This window comes from Pongo abelii, chromosome 1 (genome assembly GCF_028885655.2).
Source record: "Pongo abelii isolate AG06213 chromosome 1, NHGRI_mPonAbe1-v2.0_pri, whole genome shotgun sequence".
NCBI classification, from domain to species: domain Eukaryota; kingdom Metazoa; phylum Chordata; class Mammalia; order Primates; family Hominidae; genus Pongo; species Pongo abelii.
In genome coordinates, this window is record NC_071985.2 from 28,834,739 (window position 1) to 28,848,316 (window position 13,578).

The following is a 13,578-nucleotide window of genomic DNA, read 5'->3' on the forward strand; positions in this document are numbered from 1 at the left end:
CATCTTTTCTATCCTCCCATCCTCCAATCCGTTATCCACTACTTAACATCCACTAGTGGTTTCTCAATGCCATTAGAACAAAACCCCTAATCTTGAACACTGGCTACCAGACTCTGGAAAAAATAAAGATCCTATTTACCTCTCTAGCCTTATCTCATGACTCTCAAGTGCCTACTCTGAGCCTCGTCTGCTCTACCTTTGTGCTCCACAGTCCTAATGGCCCCTTTGAGCTCCAAGTCACTGTAACTGATGATTTTGCTATTGCAGCCTTGGACAACGGGAGTCAGCCTTCACCCAGAAGCGTTCCTCAGAGTTTTGAACTCTTCACCTCCCAAACAGGGCTAACAGGTTTTAAAAAGCTATTAGCTATTAGCATGCTACTGACTGCTTGTCAAAACTGAGCATCTGACCCACAGAGGGACAGCTGCATTCATTGACCAAATTGCCTTACTCAGGTAAGTGAACCAGGAACAGTCAAACAAAGCAGCATCAGAAGTCATTTTATATATATATACATACATACATATACATATCTATGACACACGTACACATAATAGACTTTATTTTTATAGCAGTTTTAGGTTCACAGCAAAATTGAGCAGGAAGTACAAACAGTTTCCATATACTCCCTGTCCCCACATATGCAGAGCCTCCCCCACCATCAACATCCCAAACCAGAGAGGTACATTTGTTATAATCGATGGACCTACACATCATTATCACTGGAAGTTCACATTTACATTACAGTTCACTCTTGCTACTACTATACATTCTATGGGTTTAGACATGTACCCATCATTTTAGTATTACATAGACTAATACTAACACTGCTCTGAAAATCATGTGTTCCACCTATTCATCCCTCCCTTTTCCCTAACCTCTGGCAACCATTGATCTTTTTAATGTCACCAGTTTTGCCTTTTCCAGAATGTCACATACTTGAAATCACACAGCATGTAGCCTTTTCAGATTGGCTTTTACATAGTAATATGCATTTAAGGTTCCTCCAAGTTTTTTCATAGCTTGATAGCTCATTTCCCTTTAGTGCTAAATTATATTCTGCTGTCTGGATGTACCATTGGTTATTCATCCATTCACCTACTGAAGGACATCTTGGTTGCTTCCAAGTTATGACCATTATGACTAAAGCTGCTATAAACATCCATGTGCAAGTTTCTGTGTGGACATAAGTTTTCAGCTTCCTTGCGTAAATACCAAGGAGTGCAACTGCTGGATCATATAGTAAGATATGTGTAGTTTTGTAAGAAACTGCCAAACTCTCTTCTAAAGTGGCTGTACCATTTGCATTTCCACCAGCAACAAATGAGAGTTCCTGTTGCTCCACACCCTTGCCAGCATTTGGTGCTGTGTTTTGGACTTTCGCTATTCTAATAGGTATGTAGCAGTATCTCATTATTGTTTTAATTATCATTTCTCTGACGACATACGATGTGGAGTATCTTTTCATATGCTTATTTGCCATCTGTATAATTTCTTTAATGAGGTGTCTGTTCAGATCCTTCACCTATGTGTTAATCAAGTTGTTCATTTTCAAGCCTTTTCAAGCCAATTTTTGAGAAGCCTGCTCCAATCCTCAACAATACCAGATGCCTGTGGACAGTAGGAAATGTAGAATGTTCATTAAATATCTTGTTGATTCTAATTTGTCACATCAGAGAAAGGGTCCTTACCGTGGGCAGTCCTGGAGGTCCTGGGCAGAGGGAGCCAGAAGTCATATTCCCTCAATTCCTCCTCAGGGGTCTCAGGGAGGTGTGGGCCTTGGTCTGAGTGGCGTGCCCTCAGGTCAGCAGAGGAGAATGTGCCTGGAATCTGGGTGATTATCCAGAGTGAGGGCTGAGGGGGCCTCTCACTCTGACACAGAAAGGATGCCACCCCTGCCTGGGCCTACCCAGGACTGACAACAGAAATGGAGCTCCATGGGGTCCCTTGGTCTGAGCAGGTAGTCCCCTCAGAACACATTCAGGGTTTTTACCTTGGCTTCTGACTGCACCTGAGCCTCGTCTCTGCCTACCTAACCCGCCCCAGACTCACCTCCCTGAGAACCCTAAAGAGAAACAAGGGGGCACCTCGTCAGGTGACCACTGCCCAGAGACTCCCAGACTGACAGTAGGGGTGGGGCTCTGTGGGTTAGATTTGCAGAGGATCTAGGCTTCTTATTTCAACCTATTGTTTTTCTTACTGTGGCACATGAGCAGATAAAATTCACACGTAATATGAGCAGACAAGATTCACATATAGCTATAAAACCAAAATTCACAAATCTGATGATTCTAGGTTTTAATGTAACCAAGTAATTTTTTCCAGAAAGTCAAGTCAAATACGGTAGCTTATTATTTGATGACTTTCATAAAATCATTTTATAAGCACTGAGTAGTAAAATCAGCCATTTAAACATTTAAAAGTCATTTTATAAGAAAAAATGCTTAAGTGTAACTGAGGTAATTTAAAAAATTGAACATTATTTTTTAAAAATATTGTTTTCCCCAAGCCGCCGAGAACATATTATAAAGAATAAACACAAACAGTACTTATTTTGGTTTTGCCATAAGATATAGATTTTAAAGTTTATGAACTTGTTATTAATATAAGTAGCATTATTATGTTTCATTTGTAATTTATTTGTATTATTGCTATTATATATCTCTAACAGAAAAGTCCCTGGCATCAGTCTTGCTCTCCTACACTCATATATAATATCTAAATGAATTACCACTTCTACTTTCTTCATCTATTCTTGCTTTCTTGTTAAAATTTTATTTATTTGTTAAGCTGTAGGAAATGACTTAAAAAATCACAACTCAGCACTTCAGTGTATCAGACATCTTTGTAACTGGCCTCTACTAACTAACCTGCCAACCTTTGCTCTACATTCCCTCTGCAACACACAGTGAGTGACATCTGTGCACCCGTAATGCTCTTGGCTAGTGGTGCTCCCTGCAGCCTTACACTCCAAGCAGTTGAGAATCATGCTTATCAGAGGTTATCTAGGTCCCAAACATGTTTGCCAGTTGCAGTTACTACTGGAAATAGTTTAATATATTGATTTCCTATTGATGAGTAACAAAGTACCATAACCTAGCAATTTACAACACACATTTGTCGCCTTGCAGTTTCTGTGGCTCAATATTCCACGCCTGACTTAACTGGGTCTTCTGCTCAGGTCTCGTAAGGCTGCAATCAACGTGTTGTCCAGGGTGGTTCTCATCTGGATACTTGACTAGGGAGGAATCTACTTCTGAGCTAACCCAGGTTACTGGCAGAATTCATTTCTTTTTAGCTGTTAGTACTGAGGACCCTGGCTTCTTGGTGGCTGTCAGCTAGGGGCCACCCTTACCTCTTAGAGACCGTACATAGGTCCTTGCCAAGTGGACTTCTCCAACATGGCTATTTACTTTCTTAAGCCAGCAAGTATAGTCTCTAGAGCAAGTCTGCTAGCAAGATAGTATAATATAATATAATATAATATAATATAATATAATATAATATAATCATGAGAGTGAAATTCCATCACCTTTTCCCTATTGCATTGGTTAGAAGCAAGTCATAGGTCCTGTTCACAATCAAGGGGAAGGGATTATGCAAAAGTGTGAACACCAGAAGGCAAGAATCATGGGGGTTGCCTCAAAGTCTGTCCAATACAAATTTTACATAAACCAATGAAGTACATGTTTGTTGTTTGACAAAACAAACCAAATTGAATACTTTGGAAATACTAGATAAAAGTTGCTAGACTGCTGTCCAACTAGGTGTGAGCAAGATAAATGCAAAAGATTGGAATAAAATCTAGGCTTCTGCTCTGATGGCTGCCCGAGTGTCATTCAATTCTCTCACTAATTAAAACAAAACAAAACTGGAAATAGTAGGAAGTGTATTATGAGCTTATGAGTGTGATCTGTACAAGGTAAATAAAGCAGAATGACAACTGGCAGAGCCAAACTCAAAAAATAAATAAATAAAAAGCTTTGGCCCTACATGAAAAGATTCATCAATGCATATACATTTGTGTGTACAACTGAAGTGTTAAATGTTTATATAAGTTTTAATAATTCCTCACTTTAACCTGCTTTTTTCAATTAACAGCTCCTTACTGCACTATGAAAGACGGCTTTTACTTGTACTCTCTAATTGGCACAGGCATTTCCTGTGTACTAGGAAGTGTGGCCCATTAAGCTACAACATGAATAAGCCATGCTGGTTTCTGGGTTCTAACTCCTCTTCTTTCTCTTGTCTTGACAAAGCACATCAAATTACGGAATACTGAAGACAACACTGTCATATGAATAATCTTGAATTTAGTTACTTTTTATGAAATTACTGGCAAATTTGGTAGTTTTCTCTTAGAATCGGCTGGGACATATCTCAAAACTAACAGAAACACACTGATGTTTCCTGGCAGCTCCATGTTTCAGAACAACTAATCTAAAGAAATAGACTGGCAGCAAATTCTTCAGGAATTCCCCCAAAAGTATTGGGGTGTTTTTTTGTTTATTTAATTATTTCATAAGTTGGGCTTTTGACTGCAATTAGTTCATAAATTTAATCCCTGACTGGTACCTGGAATGCAGTTATTCCATTCTACAAAGAACAGACATGAGCTGAGGGACAGGATTAAAATCATTTTGTGAAAACTGGGGCATCCATAACAAAAACAACACCTAAACAGAAGGTCACTCCACTTCCATCTGAAGAAGCAAGAAAAAGAGGTGTAGGCAGGGCCAAAGTTCTAATCAGAACTTTAACTGGAATTTTTAATTCCAATAAAACAATACACAGCCACTGGGTTCCTATATCTCAAAGATGTCTTGAGTATATTGTTTAATCCTTAGTTTCCTCTCCTTCAGCAGTTTTGGACAAGGAGAGAGAAAAAAACATAAGCGATAACAATAAGATGTGTGTGGGTTTGGGTGTGTGTTGACTAAAAATGATAGGCAGTTGTCAAAGAATGGTTGCTGTTAGAAGGAGCATTAGGATGTTTTACATGGTATATTGAGTAAGGATAATGGAATACCAGATTTCTATCCCATCAAGCATCTCTCCTCCCAAAGAAACACTTGAATTGTCAGCTGGATTTGGATCCCTGTTATGAAATGAACTGTGCCCCCCTAAATTCATATGGTGAATCCCTAATGCCCAGTGTGACTACACTTGGAGACAGAGAATTCAAGGAGCTAATGAAGGCTAAATAAGGTCAGAAGGGTGGGGTTCCAATCCAATGACTGGTGTCCTAAAAAAAAGGGAGAAATGTCAGGGATGAACTGGTCATGTGCAGGCCAAGGAGAGAGACCTCAGGAGAAACCAAACCTGCCTACACACCTTCATCTTGAATTTCCAGACTCTAGAAAGGTGAGAAAATTTCTGTTAAGTCCCCAGTCTGTGGTATTTTGTGATGGCCCGACTAGCAGACTAATATGATAACCCTCCAAATCTAGAGAATTTTGGCCAATTGAAAAGTACCATGTCTTAAGCAAATGTCTAAGATATCTCTTCCTCTCCAAGACTCCCCTCAACCCCTGCCTAACTCTTTATTTTCCAGCTAGCTGCATGAAAGAAAGAGACTGAAGCTAATGGCAGAGTTTTCTGCATGAGCTGCATGAGGCAAAAGGAAGCAGGGAGAGGGAGAGGAAGAGCCACATATACATATGTGATCTTTTAACCCAGAGCAGATCCTCATCAGCAAGGTGCCAATCTTCACACTTCTTTGGGTCAGTGGAGAGAGCTGAGTAGGCATTTAGACTATGAAAAGAAGTTTACTTTGAAACAGAGTTATTCTTTAAAAAGTTAATTATTGTATGTGTCATATGCTCCAGGTACAAGTACAAAAAATCGAGGTAATTTTAAGAATAGCAGTGCCATGCTACTATTTGAGTTTCTGATGTTAATTTTCAGTTCTTTTTCTTTCTCATTTTCAAACTGTGATGTCACACAATGTTGCTAGCAAATGTAAATTTAGTAAAAGAGCTCTGAATTTACTATTCCCCTTCAAATTTACTGTTTCAGGTTTGCTGTAGGCTGGTAATTAAGGCCAGAGTTTGCTAGAATTGCGTGTTAAGTTAGGAAAATAAGTCAGGAGTGAACGCCTGAGATACGTCTTCTATATCACAGCTATTCTAGTTGTTCAGAGGCCTTTATTGTTTTCCTTCTTGGTTCTTGGCTTTGTTCCAGATAACTAGAGTTAGTAAACAATCTTCAATTCTTTGGAGATATTTACTTTTCAATTGGGTCTTTCCTGGCTAGAGCTTAGGTTAGGGTTAGCCAAACTCCATTAGTGTCAATCAATATTTCCCTCAATTATGTGCATTTTCCTTTTCTCTTCTCAACTGCTCTTTGTTCCTTCCTATCTCTTCCATTCCTCTGCTAGTACTCTTTTTGTGATGATGAAAAAGTCTGTCATTTTTAGAACTAGCCAACTGGACATGGCTTAGACAATCGTCATTCTAGTTACACCCAAAGTGTCACAGTCAGGGGCCAAATGCATGTGGTTTTCTCTCCATCAGACCCGCTCACCGGTCTAATGAAGTTGCCCTTGGTCTCATCAATGTCACAGGACTTCGGCATCGCTTGCTTGATCTTGAGGCAGAAGGAGCACATTGTGGTCATTGGGAGCTTGACAAAGGCAGTGGTTCAGCTTGTTCCTCCTGAGAGAGCTCTTCCAGGCTGTCTTCACCGTCACAGTAAACTGGGCTAGTAGAAGGCTGGCATACAGTTCTGGTGCCTTACAACACAGCCTTCTTCGCCTTTCAAGGATTTTGCTCTGATTTGGGTTTTAGGAGGGATAGGAACCCTTCTTTGTCTTCACTGCAATCTTTATAAAACTTCTATCTGTATCTTTGACAGTTTACTGGCCTATTAATATGAAGTGTAGGTGTGGTTTTACCCTGAAGGTGACATGCAGTTCCAAGAGACTGCTAGGTCCTTGTCTAGACTATCTCATAAGTGCCATTTATTGAGGGATTATGTATATATATATTTTATCTAAGTTAACAGGATCCTACAGATTAAACTTTCAGCTTTTTAAATTCTAGGATCATCATGTCATTTCCTTTTTAGCTTTTAGACATCTCATTGGGATGTCAAGTATTTTGTAAAATTATTGCTAGCAGCACTATAACAATTTAAGCTAACTTCTTAAGGTCTTCCTATGAAATCGTAGCACAGAAAGAGACCTGAATATAATTAAATGAATATATATTAGATGATTTATAACTTCAACAGTAAAATAATTATTCAGTATTTCTTTATAAACTTGATAACTTGCAGCCAATTATTCATTGCAAAGTAATAGAAGGAAATATTCTACAAATGATAGCCCGTGTCAGTTTCCCAAAGTTTTGTCTTCACATAGGTAGATTATAAGATTCTTATAAGAAGATTATAAGTCTTATAATTTCTTATGAACTAGTACCAATTTCACATTACTTGAATCTCTCCTAAGATCCTGCACAGCTTTGGGTATAAGCTGGTGCTCAGTAAAAGTAATTGTTGGAGATATGAAGTTAAATAATTTCAGAAAGAAGATATTAAACTTAAAAGTAGCCTAAATTTGAAAAGATGGCCAATCTCATTAGAAATCATGGAAATTAAAATTAAAACTAGATACAACTTCACAACCATAAGGTTGGCAAAAATTTTAAAACATGGTAATATAAAGTGTTGGCAAGAATGTGGAGCAACAGTAAATCTCATACAGTGTTGGCTTAAGTAAAAATCAGTACAACTACCCTGGAGAGCAATTTGACATTATCTAGTAAAGTTGAGGCTTTGCGTGCCCTTCAATCCAGGAATTCTACTTGAAGACAGACATCCCTCTATACATCTCAAAAAGATATACACAATAATGGTCATTCATTATCTTTATAGTAAAAACAAATAGTTAACTAGAAAAACAAAATAAAATACATAGAACAATAAAATCCACTAACAGGAAAATAAATCGATGTAGTATATTAAGGAGAAAATGGATAAACCATGCATGGCATATTCATACAATGGGATCTAACAACAGCAATAAAAAATAAATGAACAAGGCCAGGCACGGTGGCTCATGCCTGTAATCCCAGCACTTTGGGAGGCTGAGGCAGGTGGATCACCTGAAGTCAGGAGTTCAAGACCAGCCTGGCCAACATGGTGAAACCCTGTCTCTACTAAAAATACAAAAATTTAGCTGTGCTTGGTGGCGGGCGCCTGTAATCCCAGCTACTTGGGAGGCTAAGGCAGGAGAATCACCTGAACCCAGGAGGTGGAGGTTGCAGTGAGCAGAGATCACACCATTGCACTCCAGTCTGGGCAACAAGAGTGAAACTGTGTCCAAAAAAGAAAGGAGAGAGAGAGAGAAACAGAAGGAAAGAAAGAAAGAAGGAGGGAGGGAGGGAGGGAGGAAGGAAGGAAGGAAGGAAGGAAAGGAGAGACTATATAGTTAGCACGAATAAACTATAAGACAATGTTAAATGAAAAAATCCGATTACAGAAAGATAGGAAATTTTAAAATAACCAATATACTGTATTTTAAGTACAATCATATGTAAAAAACTTTTTAAAAATTTGAGTGGGAATAAGAAAAACCAAATTCAGAATAGTAGTTATTTCTAGGTAGGAAAGACAAGACTGGAACCAAGAAATGACACGTGGGTCTTCAACTATAGCTGTGATGTTTTATTTCTTTAAAAACAAGATTAGAACAAAACATTTTAGTGCAATAAATAAATATCATGAGAAAGCAACTTTTTTAAAATGGGAAAGACATTTTGAAGTCCCCATCCAAAAATTAAAAATAGACTAGTTTATTATATTAACAGACTGCCAAGCTTAGAAAAACATGAAAATATGATGCTTAAAATAACTAAATAAGAAAATACGACTGCGACTTTTAAAGCAGCCAGATAGTTAGTCTAAACTTCATAGGTGACTTAAAGACTCTAAGCCTCCTTCATTTCCCTCAAGAGAAAATTCTTCCACATTGACTTCAGTATATCTTAAGCAGCTTCTTGAGAACATAGAAACGGATGCTTTGCGGCTATTAAAAACCAAGCAATTAGGATAGAGGTTTTCGGAGTTAGAGGCAGAATACAGGCATTAAAACAAAAACATCAGAAACAAAAAGTGTCAACAAACAAATCAACAAACGACTACCAAAACCAAAACAAATAAAAATGAAAGTGGTTATTTATAAATAATCCTTGGTTATGAGTGCTTGATTTTATGGAGGTTAAGTGGATTTAACACTGTTAGGGGAATAGGAAAGGTTTCCCTGAAGAAATGACTCTAGGCTGAAATGGGAGGAATGAGTAAGGACTAATTAAGGGAAGAGGGGAGATAAGCCTTACCCAGAAGGTGGGAGAAAGTTGCAAAGGCCTGGTAACTGGAATAGAGTATGAATAGGAGCAGATGAAAATCACTATAGCTGCAGGAGTCGGGGAAGAGGAGAGGGAAGAGAAGCTATGGCAAGTTCATGGTCCATGAGGTGGAAAAGGAAGGTAGGACCTTTATACCATGTTAATGAATTTGATTTTTGGACTACAAACAATAAAATGCCATCTGAAAGTTTAAACAAAGGGATAGCATATTCACAGATGTATTTTGCATCCTTGACGACTTTTAAACTCTATGTATTACATTTTAAACTCTCCCTCTCTCTCTCTCTCTGTGTGTGTGTGTGTGTTTGTGTGTGTGTATGTATGTAAAGTGAATGCAGTTGGAAGCTACAAGAAGATAACAGTGACTTTGTCTAAGCTGGTCATGATGGAGAAAGATAAAAGCAGACATTTTCAAAAGAGATACAAGAAATAAAATCAGCAAGACTGAAAACTCCCAAGTCACAATCATAGATTGACTGGGAAAATGAATAAGCATTAGGTAATGTTTCAGGTAATTCTCAAGACATTCAGAGTGATTACTGAATCTAACCTTACAAAGAGATATTTCTCCCCGAAGATTATGTATGGCTGTGAAATTCTAGGTTGTTGAGCTTACTAAACTCAAAATATGAAAGACTGAAAGTTTTAATTTGAGGGATATTAGCAAATAGATTTTTGACATACTCTTTGGATATGCTTACTCTGGAAGATATTTTTCATATTTGGATGCACATCTGTATGTTAAAAATGCCCAATTATATGTCATTGAGCCCTTTCTCCAGTAATTAAAGAGGGCTAACAAGGTTTAGAAAAGTCAGATTTTTGGTCACTAAACTGCACAGTTTGTTTTTCTCAGCAAATCTGATGATCACATCCTCAACATTTAAACTGTTGATATTTTAGCCAGATATTAATATTATTGGTATCACCTTTAAAACACTTGTTTAAATACCTTTCCCTCAAAATCCTCATATTTCAGTGTGGAAAGTATACTTCCCACCAATTCTTCATATGATTTTATGTTAAACTCTGTTTTCAGTATTTTGTCCAAAACCAAATCAAAATTAAAAGCATTTTGCTGACCACTAATTTCATGGAGAGTGAAACAGTGGGTAACTGGCTATTAGGCATAATCTTATTTATTCACATGGCAGAATTATTCCTTGCAGAATATCCCCACCTTTAACCCTCAAAAAAGCTCTAGGGGTATTTCATCATTATTGATTAAAAGATAACTTGTGCAGTCTACATACCATTTCACAAAATAATAATTCTCTTATCACTTATGTTTTTGTTGGCCCACGTAAGAACTGGCCAAATTTTTCCTTCAAATGATCCACACATGTGACAAGAACTGTATGAAAGAAGTACTCAGCAAATAAGTGGTTTTGTTCAGCTATAAAGTGAAATATGCTATATAGCATGTATATGTGAGAGTAGCTAATATTTCAATATATGTCCAATAGTGACATTTGTTAAGGAATATTTCCAAAGAGCTTCTTGTGCTCTCTCCTTGATAAAAATATTTGTCAATAATTTTGTGATTGGTTTTGCAAGTTTGGTTTCTGATAATTTGCTAAAACATATTGAATTCTGAATATTGCTCCCATGGTTCTGTTCTCCTCTCTACCTTTAGTTACCAAATTCTTCAACATGACAAAAGATTATTTTGCAGATATTCTGGAAAACTTAATTAGCTTACCAGAGAGGTCTCTGGGCTTTATTCAAAAACTCACAAAAGTTTAAATGGCTTAGGCCACCATTTGACAACATTTTATATAACAGGTAACATACCAGACACGAGTGGTAAATTGATTATTCATTTAATAAAGCCTAATTTTCAGAATTCAGTAATTTAAATGTTTTACTCTTTTCCTGTTTGTGTAAAATCACTGTCCTAGCAAAGCGATTCACATTCTATAAAACTTTAATGCAGTAGTCATCTATTATATAATGACATAATTCTGAGTTGTAGTAAGCCTTGTTTTTATTTTCATTACAGATTTTACTACTTAGGAAATCACTTCTGAACCACTTAGCCACTTTTGTGAATTTGGAACATACTATAACACAGTAAAACAATAGAAAATGTAAATTAATAAGTAATACACAGAAGATACAAAAACGTTAGCAGAGATAAACTGCACCCTGGTGACTGTAAGCTGAGACAGACTGACACAAACTTTGTCATCTTTGCATAAATTGATGTGTCCAAGTTTCAAACCTAGTGATATCTCCGAGAAAATGATCTTAAAACATTTCAAATTTATGAACTACGAAAAATATTATTTTATTGTCTTGCTTTTCCTTCAACATTAGTAGGCTGCTTAAAAGAACCCCAGGAGGCAGGGTGCAGTGGCTCACGCCTGTAATCCCAACACTTTGGGAGGCCGAGGTGGGTAGATCACAAGGTCAGGAGATCAAGACCAGCCTGGCCAACATGGTGATCCCTCGTCTCTACTAAAAATACAAAAAAAAAAAAAAAAAATTAGCCAGGCATGGTGCATGCGCCTGTAGTCCCATCTACTCAGGAGGCTGAGGCAGGAGAATCGCTTCAGCCTGTGAGGTGGAGGTTGCAGTGAGCCAAGATCGCACCACTGCACTCCAGCCTGGGTGACAGAGCAAGACTCTGTCTCAATAAAAAAAAAAAAAAAAAAAAAAAGAACCCCAGGAATCACTAGTATGGTTCCTGGGTTCACGGACCCTCTTCTAAAATACATTATTATATGAGGTAGAACTAATGCTTTGAAGAGGAAGAACTAAAAATGGCATCTACCTAAAATACTTTTTAACTATGAAAACTCATTAAATTGGATTCCATTAATTCAAAATATGTAATACAAATAATATGAGCATATTATGGGAACAATATTGAAGCCAAAGATACTTAACAATTCCAAAAACCAAACAAGTTTAAGAACTTTGTATTTTGGCAGTATTAAGCAGTTGGTGTATCAACTTTAGATTCTTTTATCTATCATTGATGTTTGCAAAGGCAGGCAATAATTCCTATAAATATCTGATACACAGAAGAGGATAAAGGAGAGGGATCAGCTTAAATTCAGATCAAACCAGAACAAATTTACCCAAACACTTCTAGAAGTGAGATTACAATGAATCCTTATTTCATATAAATGTGCGGTAATTACCTGCCTTTTAATGAGTATACCTAAGACATGGAAGCAAATTTTACTGTCTTTTTCAATGCTAGGGAAAAATGGATTGTTTTACATTCCATTACTTTTTAAGTATGACTGACTGGGAGATGCTACTGCCTAAATGGGAAAGGTCAAATGCTGAATGTTCTAAACACATGAGAATTAATGAAGACTTGATCTGCTTTTTCTTCAGAACTTCTAAAAGAAAGCAAATCTATGAACATACATGTAAATCACTCAAAAAACAATCACACACACACAGTATAGTGGCTACATTTAGTGAGTCTTCATCTTTATTTTTATTTTCATGGGTTAAAGAAAACAAAATTGTATCATTTTTTATATGCCTATTTGGAAAAGCAATACTTTATCAACAAGATTAGTAGATTTTATGACAGAAATTACTTATCATCAACAAGTACACGTTTTAGTTATTCAGATAAAGAAAGCAACATTCAGTTTCATGTTCACATGTTTCAAGAAGTACAACTTTGTTTATACAACCTTGGGAAAGACAGAGTAGGAGTCGCATTGCTGTGTATTCCAGCTAGCACAACAGGCCTCAGTAGTTCTAGATGCCACTTAAAAATCACTCAATTTGCCAGAGTAACCCACAACTAAATCCAGGAAAAGTAGAAAAGCTAGGTGGGCCATGGACACGGACACTGTGTACAATTACCCAGTTTGTGCATTTTAAGTGGGTTCCCAGCACAGGGGTAGGCAAAGATATGTCCTACTGTGGTTCCAGCCCAGTAAAAAACAGCATCTTTGCGTAGTTAATTGGTCCAAGAAGGATGTCTTTTTGTCACTTACACAAAGGCATCATGGTTAGCAAAAAGACTGGTGCTAGAAGAAGAGACTTTCTCCAAGAAGAGACCCATAATACGTTATCTCACATTCACAGAAAAAGAAGAACCCAGCGAAGTTTTCATGTTCTTACTGGGCAGAAATATCAGTGTTATGAAAAGTTATACTGGTTGTCAAATTTTCAAAAGAATCTCTGATAAGTACAAAAGCAGAGGTCTAAGAAGAAATCTGGGACTGAGCCA

The 13,578-nt window shown here is 37.3% G+C and overlaps 1 protein-coding gene and 1 long non-coding RNA gene across 11 annotated transcripts in view; one reads left to right on the top strand and one right to left on the bottom strand.

Annotated features, from left to right (window-relative positions):
- The window catches only part of MARK1 (microtubule affinity regulating kinase 1), a 136,584-nt gene that overhangs the window by 68,128 nt on the left and 54,878 nt on the right, over positions 1-13,578 (bottom strand). Inside the window, exon 4 of one of the 10 annotated variants that reach the window (XR_008509775.2) lies at positions 1,692-1,830. The exons of 8 other annotated variants lie outside the window; for them this stretch is intronic. Coding sequence is in view for 1 of the 2 variants with exons in the window: in XM_054520133.2 (XP_054376108.1) it covers positions 1,692-1,736 (45 nt within the window). In the remaining variant the exon portion in view is untranslated. Of the gene's footprint in view, positions 1-1,691; positions 2,418-13,578 lie in introns of those variants that run through there. One more of the 10 variants, XM_054520133.2, reaches the window with a different exon arrangement.
- Positions 268-5,774, top strand: LOC129047909 (uncharacterized). Its single transcript, XR_008509785.1, has 3 exons — positions 268-455; positions 1,318-1,395; positions 5,555-5,774. It is a non-coding gene; the product is annotated as an uncharacterized LOC129047909 (long non-coding RNA).